This window comes from Nothobranchius furzeri, chromosome 8, assembly GCF_043380555.1.
Source record: "Nothobranchius furzeri strain GRZ-AD chromosome 8, NfurGRZ-RIMD1, whole genome shotgun sequence".
In the NCBI taxonomy this organism is placed as follows: domain Eukaryota; kingdom Metazoa; phylum Chordata; class Actinopteri; order Cyprinodontiformes; family Nothobranchiidae; genus Nothobranchius; species Nothobranchius furzeri.
This window is the reverse complement of record NC_091748.1, coordinates 75,077,631-75,099,513: the sequence shown is the minus strand read 5'-3', so window position 1 is coordinate 75,099,513 and position 21,883 is coordinate 75,077,631. Positions and strand designations below refer to the sequence as shown.

At 40.5% G+C, this 21,883-nt stretch overlaps 1 protein-coding gene across 1 annotated transcript in view; it reads right to left on the bottom strand.

Annotated features, from left to right (window-relative positions):
• Nucleotides 1-21,883, bottom strand: part of brinp3a.1 (bone morphogenetic protein/retinoic acid inducible neural-specific 3a, tandem duplicate 1) — a 96,420-nt gene that overhangs the window by 19,972 nt on the left and 54,565 nt on the right. Inside the window, exons 5-6 of the mRNA XM_015971157.3 lie at nucleotides 3,513-3,618; nucleotides 2,838-3,074 (exon numbers count right to left, since the gene is read on the bottom strand). Of these exons, the coding sequence (XP_015826643.3) occupies nucleotides 2,838-3,074; nucleotides 3,513-3,618 (343 nt within the window). The remainder of the gene's footprint in view (nucleotides 1-2,837; nucleotides 3,075-3,512; nucleotides 3,619-21,883) is intronic.

The window sequence follows — 21,883 nt, the reverse complement described above, 5'->3', positions numbered from 1 at the left end:
GTGTATCTTCCTGATCATGTGACGTATGCGGATGAAGATCGGCTTCAGGGCTGAGATGTTTGTTCTCTCAGCGCGGGGGCTCGTTCCGATGCTCAAACAGTAAAAAAATGCAAATGACGACTTTAGTCATCGTTGGCAGTGAATGAGTTAACTAATTGGAATTATGGACTGAAGTCAATGCAATTGGAATGTTTCAATAGAAGTGCTTTAAGACGATTTTTGTTGTAATTTGACACTCAAAATATAAACTGAATTGAATTTAATTGAATGTGTCACTTCAAATGTCTTGCGAAAATGTGATGCAGTGTATTAGTCGTATCTGTCTGGGGCCAGGACTACCAGGAGTAATCTAGGAAGAAGGTGCTGTGTCCTGAGGTACTTAACAATCTGGTCAAATCTCCTCTACCATAGCTAACGAATTAGTCTAATTATTCAGTGTTTTACTCAACACAAACAAACACTAATCCTTTGTTTTTATTACAGAAGAAAGCTATGAGAATTATATATAAAGTAGATGCTAGAGAACATACCAATAGACTTTTTTATTGAATCAAAAATTATGAAATTCAGGGATTTGGTTAATTTGAAAACTTTACTAATTATGTTCAGGGCAAAAAAGAGGTTACTGCCAGTGAAGTTACAGAAGTTTTTTGTTTTGATTTCAAATGATGGAAAAAATAGAAAGAAGCCTGAGTTTAAAAGAGTTTTTGCACCAACAGCATTAAAGCAAATGTGTATTTCAGTAAATGGAGTAAAATTATGGAATAATCTGGATCATGACCTGAACAATTTTTTAACTACCGATCAATTCAAGAGACTAAAGAAAAAATCATAGAATCCTATGATTGATGAGTAAATACTGAATGAGTATATTGATAAGTTTTATTGTGATTTTGTTTACAAAGACAAGGAAGTTCTATACTTTGTGTATAAGGCCATTCTGTAAATTATATTGTATGAAGTACAAAAGGGGTAGGTCATACAAGACTTCTTCTTCCTCCCCCTTTTCCTTCACTTAGGGGACTGTTGATGATTGTATTTTGCATGAATGATAAATTAAACTTCTGAGTGAGAAAATAAATTAACAATTAACTCAGCTTTTGCAGAAGCTGAAAAAACAAGCTATTTCAGTCGTATTCATGAGGCAATGTATCTCGCTGCTCACCTGTACAAGCTCACAGTTCATCTGTTGCTAATGGCTGCTGCTGTTAGTTTGCTCTTCCACTTCCCAGAATGCAAAGCGTACCAGACTAAGTGAGGGCAGTGACTCAAACTTATAGCAAACATCTGTTAGTTGTGTTGGAGGGTTGGTTCTAGGGGTGGGCGGTATATACGGTATACAGTAGGAATGATATTAATTTGGCCAACGGTAGAGATTTTGACTATATCTGCCTATCGCGGTAGCGCATGTTGATGACGTCATCAAGCGGCATCTGTTGAGGCAGACAGCATGGAGCCTGTGGTGGAGGAGGAGGAGGTTCTCGTAAAGAAGACCGGTGCAACATCGGTCATTTGGACTTGGTTTGGCTTTAAGGAGTCGGATGTGGAGCAGAACAATATAATCTGCAAAGTATGCTGGAAGAAAGTATTAGCGAATAGAGGGAATACATCTAATTTGTTTTACCACCTCAAAACGAACAACGTTGTGGAATTCGAAGAAAGCCAAAAACTGCGTCCTCAACAAACGCCCAGTCAGTCGAGCGGTAAGACATTTTTCACTTTATTTTAAAAACGTTTGTGTTTTGCTAACTTTTATTTGTATTTTTATTTAAAATATCCAAAATTTTATTTTTTATTAAAAGAATGGTGTGTTCCATGTTTTGGAAAAAGATCTGTTACACATCTTGAATATTGCTCGTAAACTTTTTGATTTTTGCACAATACATTTTCTTAGAATGGCATTTTATACTGTTTGAAGTGTGTTTATTCTGCTGCTGCAATGTATCTGGTATGTGAGTATGTTTAGAAACAGTCGTTTTTGACATATATACAAAAGATATCGCAATACATACCGTTACCGCACATTTTTCAAATTATATCGCAATATAGATTTTAGGCTACATTGCCCACCCCTAGTTGGTTTGTAGGAGCTAAAAGCAGTGTCCTGTGTACGTGCAATTTGGCAAGTTGCTTATCAAGCCCAGCTGCTGAGTACGTGCTCCACAACATGTTGTTCGTCCAGCTTATGTAAGTCTCAACTACTTTTGACCATATTAGGAGGTGGAAGTAGCACCCCATCATTTCCCAGAATCAAAGGGAGGTGGGGGTTGAAGGGTATAACTGATGCTGCGTGATGTAGGAGAGGGGGCTTTTGCAGAAGGATTTCCAGCCGAGGTGTTTAGATCGAAGCTGGACGCTGTCCCCATGAAGTGTTGGTGATGTATGGATGAGTTGTGTAAATAAACGCCCCATGCTGTGTTTGGACAAAACTTGTCTCTCTCTTGTGTTTGATAAGGAAAAAGAACCACAGGTTCATGTTCAAAGTATGAACCGAAGTTTATTTGGAATGGCCAAGACCACTTTAATCATAGCAGGGTTTCCCCCAGCGCTTTATAAGCCTGGTGTAACTCATTTTCGGGGGGAAACCCTGCGTAGGGTCAGTTTAATGCAACTGCTGCATTCACATCTGCACAAACTGCACCAAGTAAGAATTTGATTTCAACAGACCAAACACTGAAGAAATGCCTCAATAAAGCAAACACGAACAGAAATGTTGCAATTAAAATGGTTTCCAAGACACCTTCCTTTGTGTTTCACCCCATCATGACTAGGACACAATAATACATTTGCTTTCGGAAAGAAAGTCAAAGAATAAGTGCACAAAGTGAAGTACTGACCTGATCCCTCAAAGTCATGGTTGGCCGTGTTCCACGAATCTCGGATTTGCAGTAAACTGGCCTCCATGGCCCTCAGGTCTACCTCAGGGCAATTACAATGTGGATACTCGACGGCACACTGACACCAGCAGTCGTTGTCCCGGCACACGAACTGCCCCTCCTCATTACAGCCAATGTAGCTGAGAGCAGCCTGGACAAACCTGGCCTTCAGATAGTCGGGCAGTATGGCCTGGAGGCCTGAGGCGAAAGCAGAAACAGGGGAAGATGAAGTAGAAGCTGCACATACAGTAAGGTCTTTGTCCATAGCATAGTGAGTGCATAGCTGGCTACAGTGTGAAGGGCTGGTACGGTAAAACACTCAAGGCTGGAATTCGATTTCTGTCTCACCACACGTATGCTTGGCATCACATGCAATATGCAGAGATTCACTCCAAGTTTTATTTTTACTCCTGAGTTCTGTTACTTTTGTTCTGAATCATCACTGCCCGGGATTCACTTCAGAACTCTGCAAGCATGCAATGCAAAAAAAAGGAAAAAAGTGGGGAGAGAAAAAAAAGAGTGATTGAAGCTAAATTCGTTCTGACACTCTCATGCTGTAGTTATAAGCTTGCCAGAGAACAGACACTGTAACAATTCCATCAGAAATTGGGGGGGGTTCAATTATGGATGGCCAACCTTGCAAATGAATCTTGTTTTCGGGGCTCTGAACCAAAACAGAGCTGACAGAATCGAGGTTGTCATAGTTACTGCATCCGAGAGGGCCCGTCCTTGTTTCGGTCACCTAAAGGGAGGGGAGGAGAGCAGAGCAACACAACAATAATCCATACTGAGTAAGAAATTCACTAATGGCATTAAAAATAAAAAGAGAAACAGAAAGAAGGGAGAGAAAAAATAGAAAAAGAAAACATGACTAAAAGTCATGCTGAATAAGATTAGCAGCTTTTCCTCACTGTCCTCTCGTTGGAGAAACAAAATACATCACACACTATTTAGACTTCTGCTTCATGATGGCTATATTTGGGATAATGACTTCATGAGTGTGTAAGCTGTAAATTGAGTTGAAAAACTCATCCCAAGTATGAAGCATAATGAGTAAGCTGTGGTGTCTTCCGTCAAATCCACCTCGGAATATTATTTTATTTTTATCACAACGTCCACTGACACTCATAACCAGCTAAAATCTGTTGTGTGTCACAGTAAGCATGTCCTCTTCTGTTCCACGTGCACCTGAGGATTGGAGTAATTGCTTTGTGTAGACTTAAGTGGAAGCTGTGCAGTGTTGACTCAGGACTACACAAACAGGCTTTTGATGAGGATTTGCAGCTAGCTAATCACTGTAACCTGTGGACCTTCTTGCTAATGTGGTTCTCGACACATCCAGATGTTAAAGGAGAACTGTCCTATTTGATTAATCATTTAAAATGATTTTTGCACCATTAACCCAATAAACGTTAGTTCAATTTGGGAGACTGGGACATTTGGGAGATGACTGATAAAAAAGGCTTTGAATTGAAATGGAAAACTGCAGCGGTATTCTTCGAAGCTTGTTGCGACTCAAATCAGTTTACCAACATTGTGTTGCTGTTGGGCAGAACACAGGACCAAATTTCAATAAATATTTATCTAAAAACAACTGACAGATGTTACATTGTCTATCGTTCTGTGGTGATGAACACTGCATGCTTCCATAGTGGGACTCAAAAATATCCTTACTGTTTACAACTGCTTAAAGACCAAGTTCACTCTTTTTTTTTCAACACATCTGCAGTGGTCTCTAGTATAGATGACCCAAGAAACATTGGTCCGACGCCGACGTGGTGTCCACGTCCAAAAATGTTCGCGGTCGGACGGCCGGAATTTGTAAAAAAAAAAAAAAAAAAAAGCAGAACAAGTCTTAAAAATTAATTCAAATACATTTGTACATGCCTACAGTTATATGTATGATTATTTTGACAATTAGTTACGTGTAGTTCAACATAGCAGCCCAGCAAACATTGGTCCGATGGCAACGTCCTGTCCACGGCCAAAAATGGTCGCGGTAGGACGGTCCAAATTTTATTTTATTTTATTTATTTATTTATTTATTTTTACCATGTCCTGTCTGGCTGTGAAGCAAACAGAATTGATGTCTGAATGCTGGTAACAAGCCTTACAGATTTACTCTCAGGTGGAGCATCAAAGCGTCTGCTTTTAATGTCACGCCTGATACTTAAAACTTTATTGTTATTGTTTTTTGAATGCTTTGTAATTCCGACCAGACACGGAGTCAGAGGTGAAAGAGAAAGGAAAAGACAAAAGGTGGGGAGAGAGGGGGGAAGGGGGTGGGGGTCCACAAAAATAAACAGTAATGAACAAGAGTCTGCTTCTAGACCTGCAGAAAGAGACAAGAAAAAAAAAACAACAACAAACAAGCGTCAACTTGATGAAGAAATATATAATCAACATTGCTTAACTGAAGAATCACGATAATAAATCACAGTGCATTAAGTGCCCACTATAGTCTTCAGACCTGTGTTGAACGTGCCCAAGTCCATACTTTTGAGAGCACCATGTGAGCACCTGTGTGTGTACACGCGCTTGTTTATGTAAGGTTTATCTACAGGAGCGTCCAATAGAGAGTGCACGGTCCAAATTTTAAAAATAAATTAACATAACATTTCCTTAAAATCCACTCTGATTTGTAGTTACATGTATAATTGTTATGTGTAATTCACGTCCAGAAAAGTTGTCGGTTCAACTTTCATTTTGGAACTATTTTTCATCCATGACGGGACTTGTCGGCCCGAATGTTTGCTGGGGAAGGCCTTGTGAGTCGATCTCTGTGGGCTCTCCTGTTTCAGGAAGTAGAGGTTAGCCGGGGAATATAGAGGAGCTTCAAACCGCAGGATCATGATTTCAGATTTCAGATTTATTGGCCAAGTAAAATTACATTTACAAGGAATTTGTCTTTGGTAGATGTTTGCTCTCTAAAACATACAACAACCACAATAAATGAGTGTCACTCGTTACTCCTTCCTCATAATCTCTCCTCTGATTGGATAACAGCAACACGACTCTACCATTGACTCAGCTTTCTTTGCAATGTTGAAGATTTATCTACACAAATTGCTCAAGCCTGAAGGAGTTGTGCTGTGTTGTGAAGTTGCTAATGCTAACGGTTAGCTTCTAATACTCAAGTTATGGGTTTCAAAGTACAGGACATTGGTGAACTGCAAAAATGGAGACCAGCTCAGAACAAGACTGTTTTCTGCCAGACAAACGGCAGCTTCGCACCTTCTGTAGAGATGGTGATTGAAAATACGCAGCAGCAATGGTCAGGAAATGGTCAACAGAAAATAATATCAACATACAGAAATGCTTTTGGCGATGTCAAGATCTTTATCACTTTTAAAATCTGTTGGGTGAACCACAATAAAACAAGGAGGCTTTCCAAGTCTGGAGTCTGTGGCTCAAAGTCTCAAAGGAGATGTATGAAAAGCCTGGCAGCTAATACAGACACTGCAAGAAAATAAAAATAAAATAATAAATAAAAAGGAAGGGCTACTGCAAAAAAAAAAACCAAAACGAAAGAAAAACACCTCCAGCTTAGTTTAATCATCGTATCCAGAAATAAAACACACCATTTTGTTTTCAACTCTTTATAAGTCGTATCATCTTTTATCAGGTAAAAAGACTCGTTATGTTTACATGAGATTGACCAAAAGTGTTTAAGATAATTCTCTAACTATTTGATTTCTGGAAGGTTCTTTTTGAAGGATTTGATGTTTATAATGTGTGTGTGTGTGTGTGTGTGTGTGTGTGTGTGTGTGTGTGTGTGTGTGTGTGTGTGTGTGTGTGTGTGTGTGTGTGTGTGTGTGTGTGTGTGTGTGTGTTGCAATGCTAACACGATGTATCAAACAGTGATTTTAGCAACTTTCAGAGCCACTGTGGAAGATCAGAGAACAGAACAAAAATAAAATTTTCTATGATAATTTGGCAGCAGAGAGAAGAAGAGGAGTGTGGGCTTTGCTGAAAAAGAAAAATTTCCCAGAGGAAACTGATACAACTGTGTGGGTGGTGTAAAGTCCCTCTGGAGACTAATAAACTTTGTATCTTTCTGATGGTTTGATAAGCAGTTTCAACAGGAATGACTATAGTTTATTTACCACAAGATTCACTTATTTATATCCTGGGGAAATAATCAGGGTCACCTTTGGCCCTGACTCACACAGGATTTACTTTTAACATTTGTTTCTATGTAATACCAAAGTAATGTTGTGTGTAAATGTTGCATTTTAAAAATGACTGTACATATTCAACAATACATTTAATTTTAATTTGAGTATTTAATGATGCAATATGTAAGAATGAGATAAGAATGACAAGCTGTGGTCTAATTTAATTTTATTTTTCAGAACAAAAAAATCACTTTCTCACTCCGTGAGTTACGAATCAGCACCAGACGCGAAGACGAGTCACACACAGTAAGTTGATCAGTATGTGCACTGGGGGGTGGGCGACAAGGTAAAAAAATCATGTCACGATTTTGTTTTTGCAAAATCACGATTTATCATGATAATTTTTTATATTTTAACAATTCAGACATTTTGGAAGTTACCATTAAAATACATATATTTAAAATCAATCAATCAATCTATCAATCTATCTCTCTCTCTCTGTGTATCCCCCTCTATCTATCTATCTATCTATCTATCTATCATCTATCTATCTATCTATCTATCTATCTATCTATCTATCTATCTATACCTCTCTGTGTATCCCCCTCTATCTCTCTCTCTGTCTCTCTCTCTATCTCTATCTATCTACAGTTGAGAGCTAGAGATGCGTGTCTCAAATGTCCCACAGGCACCTTCATTTAATTATATATTTAGAAATAATGTAAAATAATTTCAATTCTATCTAAAGGTGGCTCATATTCTGTCATCCACATTATTACCAGTAATTATTTCTTGTCCAGAGAAAAAAAATCTCATATTAAGCTAAATTCATGATGCATCCTGATCTCACGCATTCTCTAGTCAGTATTAAGCCTGGTTTGTGCTTGACGCGTTTACTTTCCACTCAGTGATGCGGCTCGCGGATGGAACGCGCTTCACAACTTGCAGCGTTTATGGTTCATGCGGCTTGTCTCTGCGGTGAGCCAATATTCTCCCAAACTGTAGGGGGCAGCATGGAGCACTACGGCATGCATCCAACACTACACCATAGTAGAAGTAAAAATTACTGTTGTTTACAACATGGCATTCCAGCATTTTTTAACAGCGTCTTCGTCTTTTCCGACAGTGCGAGCTATTTCTCTCCAAGAATTATTAACAACATGTTGATCACGGTGATCTTTGAGAGCTGAATCATACAAATGTCTGTATTTACGAACCTCTGCCATACTAGTTCTTGCCAGTCCGCCATGTTTTTCCGCGTAGTTAGAAAATTTCCTAGGTGTGCAGTGCGGACAGTTTGGGCCGTGCGGAGGCGCGGTGGAGGGGCGTGGTTGTTAAAATGACGCAATTTTGCCGAGCGGAGCCGTGCGAACCTCGCGGACGCGTCAAGCATAAACCAAGCTTTACACTCCTCACTCACTATTTGTCACGATCACTGCTCGCCGTAGCTGTTTCCTGATTACGCGGGGGAGGGGTTTGGCATAAACAACATTCTGGTCGGCAGCCATGGTGAAGAGGCTCGCTAAAACGCACGCAAACGTCTCCAAGTGATAAAAGTCGCAATGCTAATAAATGCAAAGTTTAGAGCAGAACATTGACCCAGAGGTTCTCTGATCAAGCAAACACATGAGAATACACTTAATGACCGCTTGGAGATGGAACAAGCTAGTGGCTAATGCTAGCAGCTAGCCATTATAATTGAGTATGGTCCTTCAAAGATTCATAATCATTTATGTCCGCATCTTAATGCATAGATTGTTAGACTATTTTCCTCAGCTCTACCGAGCACCCCAGCTAAACAAACCAACAGTGCCTTAAACTTGCTCTTGGTGTGTCTGTCGTGCCGACAGAAGCAGACTAGCAAATGGTTTGACTCAACTGAGAAAATAATGTGCCTGTAGATGCGCCCAGAAATAATGGCACAGGTGATAGAAGGCAAAAAGACAGTTCTACAATCTCCGAGCTTTGGAAGACCGTCATCACTTTCTTCTTATATCGTCAGATTGCACGGCCCTAATGTAAGCACATTGTCATAACTGTTGTCAACACTTTAATGTTTTACAGTGAGGAGCACTTACTACACTTATTACAGTGGTTTGCCTATGGCACTACAGGAAGTGTGGTTGTTTGCCGTCCTGCTTTTAGCTTGCTGTTATAGTTCTGAACGATTCATTAAAGAAAGTAAAACGCCATGATCGATTCAGTACCACTGATGGGAGTAACAGCATTTAAGTATGACGTCGTTACTGTGTTATTTTTAGGTAATGGAGTAAAGTAAATTTTATTTATATAGCATTCATCACAGACAGAATCTCAAAGTGCTTCAGAGCAAACCATATAGTGAGAAAATCATAATGATCTTAAAACAGAAATGAATTAAATCAGAATAATAAAGTCGTTAAATGATCAAATACCATAAAACAATGAAAGATGATTCCAAATTTAGGTTAAAAATAAGAAAATAAAAGATGTATGTGAAAGCAGATATAAATAAAAGGGTCCTCAGATTGTCAATACTACTGGTCTTTGGTACTTCTAGAAGGTTCTGGTGTGTGGACCTGAGCACTCGGGTTGGAGCATAAGGCTTTAACAGTTCAGTAATATAGGGAGGAGCTCGACCATGTAGAACATTGAAAGTTATAGTCAGGATTCTAAAATGAACTCTAAAGTTAACGGGTAACCAGTGCAGAGACATCAGAATAGGAGTGATGTGTGCTCTTCTGTTTGCTCCAGTTAGGAGCCTCGCTGCAGAGTTCTGGAGCAACTGAAGGCGGTCAAGAGCTTTTTTGTCAAAACATGTGAGAAGTGTGTTACAGTAATCTAGACGGAAGGAGATAAAGGCATGGATAACCATTTCAAGTTCATGTTTTGACACCAACCTTCGCAGTATAGATATTTCTTAAGTGATAAACACAGTTATGGACCAGCATTTTTGAGAAAAAAGACTTTCCTGATTGTTGATTCACCTACCAGCAAGGTGGTAGGTGAAAACAGTGGACAAGGTCTAAAGGACTCGATTTGTAATCCCATGGGGTAGTGGAGGATTCTGGGTTTGGGGTTCCTGTGGTGCTGGGGAGCAGTAATGTCAGGCTTTCACACCAGTGATAATAATAATAATAATAATAATAATAATAATAATAATAATAATAATAATAATAATAATAATAACAATAATAATAATAATAATGCATTGAACTTGTATAGCGCTTTTCTAGACACCCAAAGACGCTTTCGCACACTCTCACATTCAGACACTGCTAGTGATGGTAAGCTGCTTGTAGCCACAGCCGCCCTGGGGAGGTCTGACAGAGGCGAGGCTGCCATTTGGCGCCGTCGGCCCCTCTGACCACCACTAACACAGGCAAGTTGGGTGAAGTGTCTTGCCCAAGGACACAACAGCAGGATACCCCTGACGGGAGCTGGAATCGAACCCATGACCCTCCGATCATGAGGCAACCCGCTCTACCACCTGAGCTACTGCTGCCCCAATGTGATATGTCGGTCACAAACAAAACGGCTCTTGGAGCAGATTGGAGCTGGCTCCTTCTTGAAGAAGCAGGAGTGAGCAACAGACTGTATAACTTCTGGGTCACTCCTGTTTACTGGCTTCAGTTCTTTATATAACTCTGGAGCATTTTAACTGCCGGAGTCAATTTAGAAATGCCTGTGCTGCAGCGTTAGCTTGGCGCAGACTCGATAACCACACAAACTCACTGATTGTAAACAGTAACTACGAACCTCTTTCATTTCTTTTGGAAGGAAACAAACTGACAACCACTCAGCCGGCTGAGAATTAAATCTCTTTCAATGCAACATCCCTTTAAACATGACTGAGACATTAGTGAGCACGTCACTGCAGATTTCTTACATATTGCTCCTTTAAAATATGATTGACAGCGATCACAGAAAATAAGTTTTTCCACTAGTAGGAGTGTTGGAAGTTGGAGGTGGTGAGGGCATTTGGTTTCACACACCTGTTCCAAGTCAGGGTAATTGACTCAAACATAGGAGGAGAGGAGAGAAATAAGATGTGGCTGTTTTTGTACTTAACACTCTCTTTTTTGTTGTTATTTCGTCGAAAGTGAGTGCAGCATTTGAGAAAATGTGTCCGCACAGAAAAACAGCTAAGCAGTCACTTGTGTGTTCTGGGATTGTCAAGATTACTCCAGCAAACAACCGTTTTCTGACAAGCAGCAGTAAAATAATCATCACGCTGTTGTCTGCTTTTTGCTGGAGAGACAATAAAATACCGTTGCTTCATAAATTCATGCCACCTGTGATTCGTACTCCGAGTTTTACACCTCATCCGGTAAAATCACAATACCTCTTAACAAAGAAAAACAAGTGCAGATTATAAAAAAGTCCATCAAGGAAGCTTTTTGAAGAACTTTGTAAGTGGTTATTTTTTAAGTGGATTTTTTTCTTTCCGTGGCATTCACAGCTGCTCCTTCTTTATCTACGAAAACCCAGACAGTACTTGTCCTTTAAAAAAATCTATGTTTTAATTATTATCTCCCTCTCGTGTGGCAGAAAAAATAATTATTTGGGACAAAATGAACCTTTTGAGTCTGATTTCCAAATCCACTCAAGCTGAATGTGTTTACTTGATTGGAGTCAGGTAATCAATTAGAATCACTGTGTTTTCTGAAATGACTTTAAAACAAGTTCTCTGTTTGAATTTATTACCATTTTAAATGTTAGGATTCCATCTGCGAGTTGACTCAGTGTAATAGGAAAATGTTTTTATGGAAATTGGACCAATTAGACCATTTTAGGCCGTCAAAATTAATCAAACACTAATACATCAAGGTAAATTGCAGACAAATGGACATTAAACTATTTCAGCTAAATACAATTTACCCAGCATGCTGAATATTGTGTAATGAGTAAGGCAATCATTTGTTTGTGTTTTTTATTAAAGCCAAACTATTTAGATTGTGTTTATCTGAATGGCCTGATTGTGATTTTTGTTTTAATAATTAGAGTTTTTTAGTCTCAATCATTTAAACAAAATACAATTGTAGGTTTTTTTTTTTTACATAATTTTTTAGTCAAATCAGGATAACATAACATCCATCTTTCTGTGGGATTTTCCTAAATAATAAAGACAGAATCTCACATCTGCAACTTTAGGCAATGAATTGCAAACATTTGCAAAATAGTGTAAAACATTTGTCAGAGCTCTCTGTTGTGTCAATAGAATTTTCAGCAAGTTAAAGGAGCAATATGTAAGAATTTTACGGTGTAATAACTATGTTTATTCCCTAAAGCCTGGGGCACACCGGAGGCAGATGCAGCCAGTGATCACACGGGACGCGCCGCTGAGCGCTTCTCGGAAAGTCGCTCGATAGTCACAACATCACGCGGGACTTGAGAACAGGAAGTGGGAAGTGACTCTATTGTTTATACGTGATCAGACTTGCCGTCATGTTTTGTGAGACTAATTCATTAACAGTGGGTAAATATGCTATTTATTAAAATATTTTAAGATCAATAGTAGTTGTCAAACGCAGTTGGGTTTGAGCCATAAAGTCGTTCCTCGTCATAATGTCTGTTGTCAAGTACTCCACAATGTAGTAAACCACCGCCACGCCATGACGCTTGAGTTAGAACTGGTACCCGTCTTCAGCGCCTTGGTGTGGCGCGGAGCTTCTGGGACGGCGCGGTGCTCCCTTTCTGCCCACTCTCATTAACTATATTAAGTTCTATTTAAAATGATGATGCAGCGTGGGCGCAGCGTATCTGCCTCCGGTGTGCCCCAGGTGGTCTATTTGTGAATGTGCTATGCCTCAGTCCACTGGTCTTCATTTCACCAAAAATTTCATGTGATTAACACAAAATCCTTCTCTAGTCTGTATAAATAGGAAAACGATCGTTGCACCGTTTCACTACCCCGCATAGGAATATAAAGGACTATTTTATGAACCAACATAAACTTGAACACGGTCTTATTTGTGGACCATTCCTAGACTGTCTCACTGTGAGGTGGCGAACGAGCTGATGGTTGTACTGAGACGCTCATGTAGCGGGGAGTTATGTGCTGCCGTAGTCATGCAGAGGAATCTAAGATGCTTCTGTTGTTAAAATGGATACAAATAGAAAAACAAAGTCACTGTTCAGGTTTTGAAGCTTTATCATGAACATTCCCTGCCCAAAGTCAAAAGGTTGATAAAACACCTTCTTGCATGAAATTGGGTTGAGCAGAAACACGATGTTATGCATAGATACCCCCCCCCCCCCACACACACACACACACTTTTTGAATCAGATAAGTGTAGTGGCGACACGCACCAGAGATGCTAATTCAGCTTCGTTCATGCACACACTGTTTCTGCTCAGATATAGGCTCTGCCTGCTCCTGTCCATCCCATCAACACCATCTCTTCCAGTTGTGTCTGCTATGGTCTTTTAGAAGAGTACCACAGGGTAATGAGCGGGCATGATACCAAATGGAACACCAAAACTACATTAATACATTTCTTTATGTTTTATGGGAAAATTCAACATCTCTGTTTTGTTTATTTTTGCTAGAACATGAAATACTAAAATACTGTAGCTAATTGGTTTGTTGGTGATTATTGGTTCATGTTGTTTTTTGTCCTATAGCTCTTTTAATTCTTCCTTTCCCCTCAACTCTGCAGATTACTCAGCTCTTCACACCTGATTTCCATCCATCATTCGCCCAGCTGTAACCTCTCAGTAATCACCCTCCCTGCAGGTAAATAGTTCCACGGTTGTTCAGCTCGTCGTCGGATCCCCTGCTGTTTCCCCTGTCAGCTGCTGGTTGTTACCTGGATCTGTTCAGGCTCCTGCGTGCCTTTGTTAAGCTACTTTTGTGCTGTTTCATCAGCCCCTCATCCTGGGCCCACATCTACTGTGCTTTACGACACAATTGTTCAGACTGACGCAATGAAAATAAGGCAAATTTTGCCGTAAAGATGCTGCCACAGCAAACCCTAAAAAACGTCTCTATGCTGACAAAAACAACCTCTCTGAGATCATATTTAGAATTTCCACATTCTTAGCTCAGTCATCCTTGACAAAAGTTTGATTTAGAGGATGCGTACGTCCAGGTTGCACGGGCAGCAAAGACAAACTGCCATCCTGAAGGGAAATCCATCTTCCACGCCGTCACTTGAGAATTATAGCCAAACACCATGACTGTGTCTGCTTTTTAATGCTTTCCCAAAGGTCAACAAGAAGTTAAAATTTCTTGCTGGATTACTAATGATCATCATCCGATCGGGATGAGGAACCAAAAGTATATTTAGAAGTGGATAAAATCTTTTGCTGCTGTGGGCAGAAAAGTCTCGGTTTGGTTTGACACCCACTTCTGGCAAGGTCAAAGACGAACACACCGAGTACAGAGACGAGAAGAAAAGTGCAGGCTGGTGTGTGTGTGTGTGTGTGTGTGTGTGTGTGTGTGTGTGCCCGTCTATACATCAAAGGGAGGACCAATGACAAGCTTTCTTCCTGCAAACTGAGGACATTAGTAGAAAAGTGAGGCCCTCACTTTGGTACTATGTTACAGAGCTCCACTGGTTAGTTTGGATGTTTAGTGTGAATTAGGTCTTAGTTAGGGTTGTCAGAGATTGGCTTTGGTTAGCGTTAGGCACAATCCAGTCACTAAAATGAACAATGGTCCTCACAACGACTGCTACATGAGTGTGTGTGTGTGTGTGTGTGTGTGTGTGTGTGTTACAAATCCAACATCAGCACTTAACTCGGCGTCTTTTATTTGACCTGCTCTCACAGAAACAGTATTTTTGATTTTAACAGATAAATGATCCTGGAGGAAGAAAAGCGTCTGGACTTCTTTGAGTTGCTTGAAAACGTTTCACCTCTCATCCGAGAGGCTTCTTCAGTTCTAAAGTCAAATGGTGGAGAGTCCCAGATTTAAACCCAGTGGGAGTTTCCCCCCGAAGAGGGAACAAAAGACCCCCTGACGATCTTCTACATAAACACAGTGAGGGTGGGTGTGGGTCCTATTCAGCCAGAGTTTTGGGTGAGCTCATTGTGAAACCTGGCCCCACCCTATCATGTGAATTCCTGAGCTCAGATGGCCCAGGATATGCATGGGCGTTGAGGCATCTGGGAAGGGATCTCATCAGGGGGTCTTTTGTTCCCTCTTCGGGGGGAAACTCCCACTGGGTTTAAATCTGGGACTCTCCACCATTTGCCCTTAGAACTGAAGAAGCCTCTTGGATGAGAGGTGAAACGTCTTCAAGCAACTCAAAGAAGTCCAGACGCTTTTCTTTCAAAGCTCATTAGACTACAATGACCTGGATGACTGAGAACCTTCACAGACATCCTGGAGGAAGTTAAAATGACTTCCATATATATATATATATATATATATATATATATATATATATATATATATATATATATATATATATATTCCTTTTTAATTATTGGTGCATTAACACCATTAATTAAAATCCAAGCAGCCTCTGTTGGTGCTAAGAGATTAAGTTCTACCACAGACAGATGTCCAACTTAAAGAAGGAAATTGTCCAAATGCAAAAATAGCGACGGCTCTTCTATGCATAGCAATGAGACCATCTGCAAAAAGAGCCCAGTGGAGCAGAGCATGTGTGCACAGTCAGCCCCCTTCATTTGAACCCGACCGGGGAAGAAATACAAATCTTATTTGTATGTTTCCTTTTTGATTTCCTCATTTATTTGCTAAAAGGGGATAAAAATACAAGTTCACCTAAAAAGAGAGTGAAGTACTAATGACGTGGATCAGTTGGTGGTGGAATTATTTATGTGCCATAACTGAGTACAAAATAATTGTGCTGACTGTCTTAGAATAACTAACAGCTGCATTTAATGGAACATTTAATTGCACTTAAAGGCTCGCCTTGAATAAGCAGCCCGTGATGCTTTTGCAAACACCACAGGCGTGACCTGTTTATCTTATCACTCTGAATTTCACTTTGTGCCTCCGGCTTGCCTTTTGATATCGTCTCACCCCTTCTTTCCACGGCAGCCGTCAGCAGCACGTTACTGTAGCAGCACGTCATAGCTGCTGATAGGAACCGCTGTGGTCAACAGAACCTTTTCCACCGGAGCCATCAGCAGCGCGAGTCGGCCGCGTCTCAGGAGCAGCATGTCACGGCCTTTACGCGCCGGTTCTATTTTCTAAGCGCGATGCCTCTGAAACGGGTCAAGTTCGACATTTTTGGGGAAGGAAAGACAGGAAATCGGACGCGGAAATGGAGAGAAGCTCCCGAGATTTTCAGAATAAAGAGCGTACTGCCTTCCGGTTGCTTTACTTTTAAAAAAGGTTACTAACTGTGCGGCCCCGTGAGAAGTTATCACCTTGCTAGCGGTCTCCTTTGTTTTTCAGGTCCGTATTGGCGATTATAAAACAGACAGAACATAAAACACAAACCACGTTGTAGTTTTCTCCTGCTTGTTGTTGTGTTTACTGACGAAGTCACTCGTGTGACTTCGTGCTCGGTCGGTGACAGCTTTTCTCCTGCTGCTTCGCGTCTCGTGGGACGGGCCAAGCAGCAGTTTACGCGAGCAAGACGTGCTGCTGCAGTAATGTGCTGCTGACGGCTCCGGTGGAAAGAAGGGGTCACTCTCTAAATATGCCCTCAAAGTGTTCCTTTAAAATTCTCTTTCATTCATGTGTGGGTGTGTTGTTTGCGTCTTTAAGGCAAACCGGTATTATGAAGCTCTCCACAGATAACTCAATTACAATGAAATTCTATTAAGACACAAATGTTTGATCGTATGTATTTGTAGAAGACTTTTATGCATCAGTATTGAAATTAACATATCTAAAACCAAAGGCTAATTGGCAGCCGCTGTTTCCAGTTAAGCTGCAACAAATCACAAATGCTTTGGGCAAGAGCATCTTCCCAAACACTCACGATGGTTCTCAAATAAGTCACAAGGCCTTCATTTGGGTGGTATGAAAGGAATGTTACAAAGCAGTTTATTTCTTTCAAAGTAGGCATCTAGAACATATCTGAAGCATTTTCAACATGTCCCAAAATGCAAATGTGGAACAAGTTTGGGAAATCTGCATTGGTGACCAATAATTAAAGGGACTTTACGGAGTTTTGAATTTTTATGCTCGTGATTGCCCCCTCAGGCCAAAAGCGTAACGGCAGCTTCAATAGTAGGCTCGTGCATGAGGCGTGCATGCTGTACGTGCACACTCCCTAACGAAAATAACAGCTGAGACAGTCCCGTGTGTGTGTGTGTGCGTGCGTGCGTGCGTGCGTGCGTGCGTGTGTGTGTGTGTGTGTGTGTGTGTGTGTGTGTGTGTGTGTGTGTGTGTGTGTGTGTGTGTGTGTGTGTGTGTTTGTGTGGCCCGGAGGACAGAGGACAGGAGAAGGCGCAGCTAATTAATTAAATAATTTGGTTCTGTACCTTTCTCTTCAGCACAGCCAACAAAGGTTTATGATGGGTCAGTCCTCCTGCATGCTCAGATCATTCCCTTCCCTTGCTTGAAAAATTGTTCCAAAATGAAAGTTGAACCCACATCTTTTTTATCTGTGAATTCAATGCCGTTCGGCGAGTCTCAAATAAAAATTTGGGCATCTTATTGTAAAAAAATATACCATTAATGTAAAAAAGAAACTCTTATGTTCACATCCAGAATCGAACCCGGATTTTCTGCACGAGAGTCCGACGTCTTACAAGATGAGCTAAAGCACCAGTGATGCCTTTTGCATCTGTAACATTTATATCCTTGATGACAGCTGAAACAACATCAAACCAAAGAACCGTTCGGAGTGAAAATGGCTATTTTGTTGCTAATTTGCAGGAAATATCTAGAAGAAAGTTCTACAGAAAGTAGCTAAGGGTCCTCAGAAATGTAGCTAGCTTTGTCACTAGGCGTTAGGAACAGCGACAAAGTGGCACTGCCTCTCTCTCTGCTGCTAAAGCTACGGATAGCAAATGCTACGGGCTATGCCTGAGCGTGAACGCGCATGAAGCAGCCTGCTCGACCCGAGCATCTCTCTTTTTCTGTGATTTTACAGAAAAACAGGCAATCACAGTAAAAATGCCAGGGCTCATTCTACAGGACCAGGGCATTGCAGGAGAATGTATGAAGAAGACATTTATTATTTCTATACATGTTTTGGCTGTCAGACTTCCATAATGTCTCTTTAAGGCAAAGTGCAACAAAATTGGGATAAAATTCTCACAAATTTAATCTAAATGCATTATTTATAACTTGGACATTTGTAAAAGTGAAGTTTCTGGTAAAAATGTGGAAATTATCCAAAGCCCAGTGAAATATGGTAATATGCTGTTTATATTCCATTCATCTATTTGTAAAGCACTAATCAAAACAACACAAGTAACAAAGATACATGTGGATTTTTGATTTAAGATGAGGCCTTGTGAACAAGTTTTAAATGAAGAGAAGATGCTGCCAAACATGCAGAAGTTTAGGACCCACAGTAACAAAAATCTCTATTTCCTCAGGACGTGTGTTGTGTCATCAGAACCATTAGAAACATCTCAGAGCTCCGAGAGCCAGGCGGGACACATGACTGCAGCAGATCAAACAGATGGGAGGGGACCGGATAGTTAAAGCGACTTAAACGTGTGATCCATAGCCAGAAACTCCTTCAAGAAATTCAACGGCAGCATTTTGAAGCAACAGAAATCGACTGAAACTTGATGCCACAATCAAACTTAGATGGTATGGAGACATGGACCATTTCTAAGGCAAAAGTTTAAAAGCAATGTTTTTAAACATTTCAGAACTAAGAAAAATCAAGTTTGAGGAGAGATAGGAACTTTTAACATGCCAAAAGGATTTAACAGGTATAGAATAGACTTTATTGCTCCAACTGTGGGGAAATTCACATATTAAGACAGTTACAGTTGGAGAATAGGAACAAAGTTAATAATCCTCACTAACAGTCAAGGGTTTCACTGAAGACCGCCAAAGGGTTAAACGACAGAAACTGACTCGTGTTTTTTTTTTCTCACTCTGTTGGAAATAAATAAAACTTGAGTCGAGATGTGAAACTTTTTGTTCAGAGACGGGTTTGGTCACGAACAGCTGAATCAGTGTCTTAACATCCCCCCCAAATCATCTCTTTTAGACCTGCAAGGTCGCCATGGCAACACTGAAAATGTCTGCAAAGCTTCCCATAGTAAAGTGTATTAAACTGGACTTTTATTCTCTTTCAGCCCTCAGGCCTTCTTCAGATCAGTGTGATCAGGCGCCCTGATCTGCAGAAGGCCTGAGGGCTGAAACATTGATTACATTAAGGGTAATAAACCTGAAGCCTAAGTGTGTGACATGTTCCTCCGTTTTGAGATTATTTTCCAGAGATTAGCCGCACATTGTCCTTCGTGTGCTTGGCGCCGCACAGCTGCTTTACTGCTGATGTTCTGTTGTTGATAAATTCAGGTTTTCCCCTCAAAGAGGTCATGCCTATAAAAGGAGCCACCATATTTCTCCTTTTGTTTTATCTGCTACAAGCACAGTAAATAAGTTCCATTACAGCCGATGCAGGAAGCATAAAAACACGATGACAAAAAACCAGATGCAAAACACTCTGAAGCAGCGGAGAAAATAGATTTAATATATTTCATTGAGAGGCTTGAACAGAAAATATGAAGTGAAAAGCTTAGTGCATAAAATGAACTTGATAATAATGGTGGGTATAAACTTTGTCTGAATGGACGAGTCTTGCACCCTTTTCACAGTAGATGGATGACGACTTAATGGTGTGGATTCTTGGAGAGGCAACACATCACTTAGCCCGTTAGCATGTGTGACTGATATAGATGGCTCTAAGGTACATCTATTATTTAAAAATGCAAGGCTTTAATATTATCATACCACCAGTTAGTCTAAAACATTTTTCTAATGAAGATTCATCGCTACTGCACATCTTTCATATGAGTAATTCCACCAAAACGGCATAAAATGTTACTTAGCGAGTGCGTGTTGTCGGATGTTTGAGCAACAATGGACTTTAAATTGCCGTATTTTCTGCTTGCTGGAGGAAAGAGAGTACAAGAACACATTAATATTTCATAGAAATCATTGTTCATCTCAAAATTGCCTTATTTGCTGCACTTTCAAAAGCTGTTGTTCACTTAATCATCACCGCACAGAAGATCCACATTTGCATTCGTGATGGTGTTCTAGCCCGGTTGACGATTCTGATGCATGTTTTCAAGCCACTTGCTTGCAGCAGATTACACTCTAATGTCAAGCAGAAAAGGATAACCTCAGCGCATAAGCAAGTAGAAGGGCAAGAGGAAAAAATAGCAACTAAATGAGATTATCATGTGCTGCCAGGAAAGAAAGGAGGGGAAAGTAGCAGAAAGTGCAATTTAATTCTGTATGTGGTGTTATATTCACAGGAGGAAACTTTTTCTACTTTACAGGAAGTTCCAGTCGCTTGAAAAGGAGCCGAGGGGATAAATCTAAATCTTGTGTGTTGTTCTCGGGGCTTCGGTTCTTTAGAGCACCTGCAGATTAAAGAAGTGACACAAAAGTACCTAAGTTCTTCCAAATCCTCGCTGTAAATGTCAAAATTCAGAGTAATGCAAAAAGAAATCATCATCAGGGTTTCCCCCAACGCTTTATAAGCCAGGCTTTGCTTGGCCACCCACCAGGCTGAGCGACCCCCCCGACCCTACTGTGTCCGCTGAAAGGAACGGCGACACGAAATTAGAGCCCCCCATCAGCTGATACTGGTGAGAAACAGCAGCGGGACGTGTGCAGCCACAAAATTAAAATGGATGGCAACAACGTCTAGAGCCGATGCAGTGTTAAACCACTGGGAATGACCCTCATAGGCTACACTACATAGGCTACAAATTGCACATGCTGGGTGTCTCTCAATGCCAAGGAACCTTGCCTTGATGCCTTGGCCCCGCCCCGGTTGCCTAGGAGATACGTCATCGGGAGCCTCCAAGACGTGTTCCAATGCTCATGTTCTACTGAGGCGTGTGCTCTCCGTTTGTTAGCCTTTTAGCTAGCTGAGCAAGGATACACAGGAGATGTCTCGTAGCCTAGCCTTGGTCAAAAATTACCCACAATACACCGCAGTATTTTCAAAAAGACGGCGGATCAGAAGCTGGCAGCTACTTCAGGGACAATTTTTCAAGTTTAAAAGTAAGTCAACTAATTTAATTTAATTTTTTTTAGATCCAAAGAAGTTATCTATGATTTGTTAGTTGCTTAGTAGTTGCAGCTTCGGTGGCTAGCGGGTAGTAACTCACTTACATTTTTAATTTAATAAACATAAACACAATTTAAAAAGTAAAAGTCTCGTTATATATTTATACTGAAACTAATACGTATAAAATATAACGTTATCTCCCGTGTCACGTGGCGTTACGTGACCACCGTGGAAGCTGCGGTCACGTGATGCAAGTCGGTTCCATTTAACAGTTTTCTTTGACTAAGGAAGTAAGGCGCCTGGCCTCGCAAGACATCGCCTCGCAAGGCCAGGCGCCTTGACATTGAGAAGCACTGACTGAATCAGAATTCTTTTAGGGCTGCTTTTGATCAGGAAAATAGTGATTTTATCATTTAGTCACTTGCAAAATGGTAAAAACCAAGTAAATTTGTAAAAACTGGAGAACAAATAATGACAAAAAACATTTTTAATTGTGAAAATGCAGTGATATATTTTTTTCTATACTGTGCATTGTTTTATTTCTTGTCATTAAAACTGCCCCAAACCTTTTCTGTTCCCTGGAAGTGTGTTTCAGATTTATGAAGCTTTACTTTAGCTTTGACTCAGACAAACGAAGTGTGACGCCACGTGACTGACTGAACACTCGAGGCTGGCAACGCAAATGCAGTTACATATATTCCTTATCACTTCTCTGTCAACGGGTTTCTCCTCTAAACTGTAGATGAATTAATTTCCTGTGGAA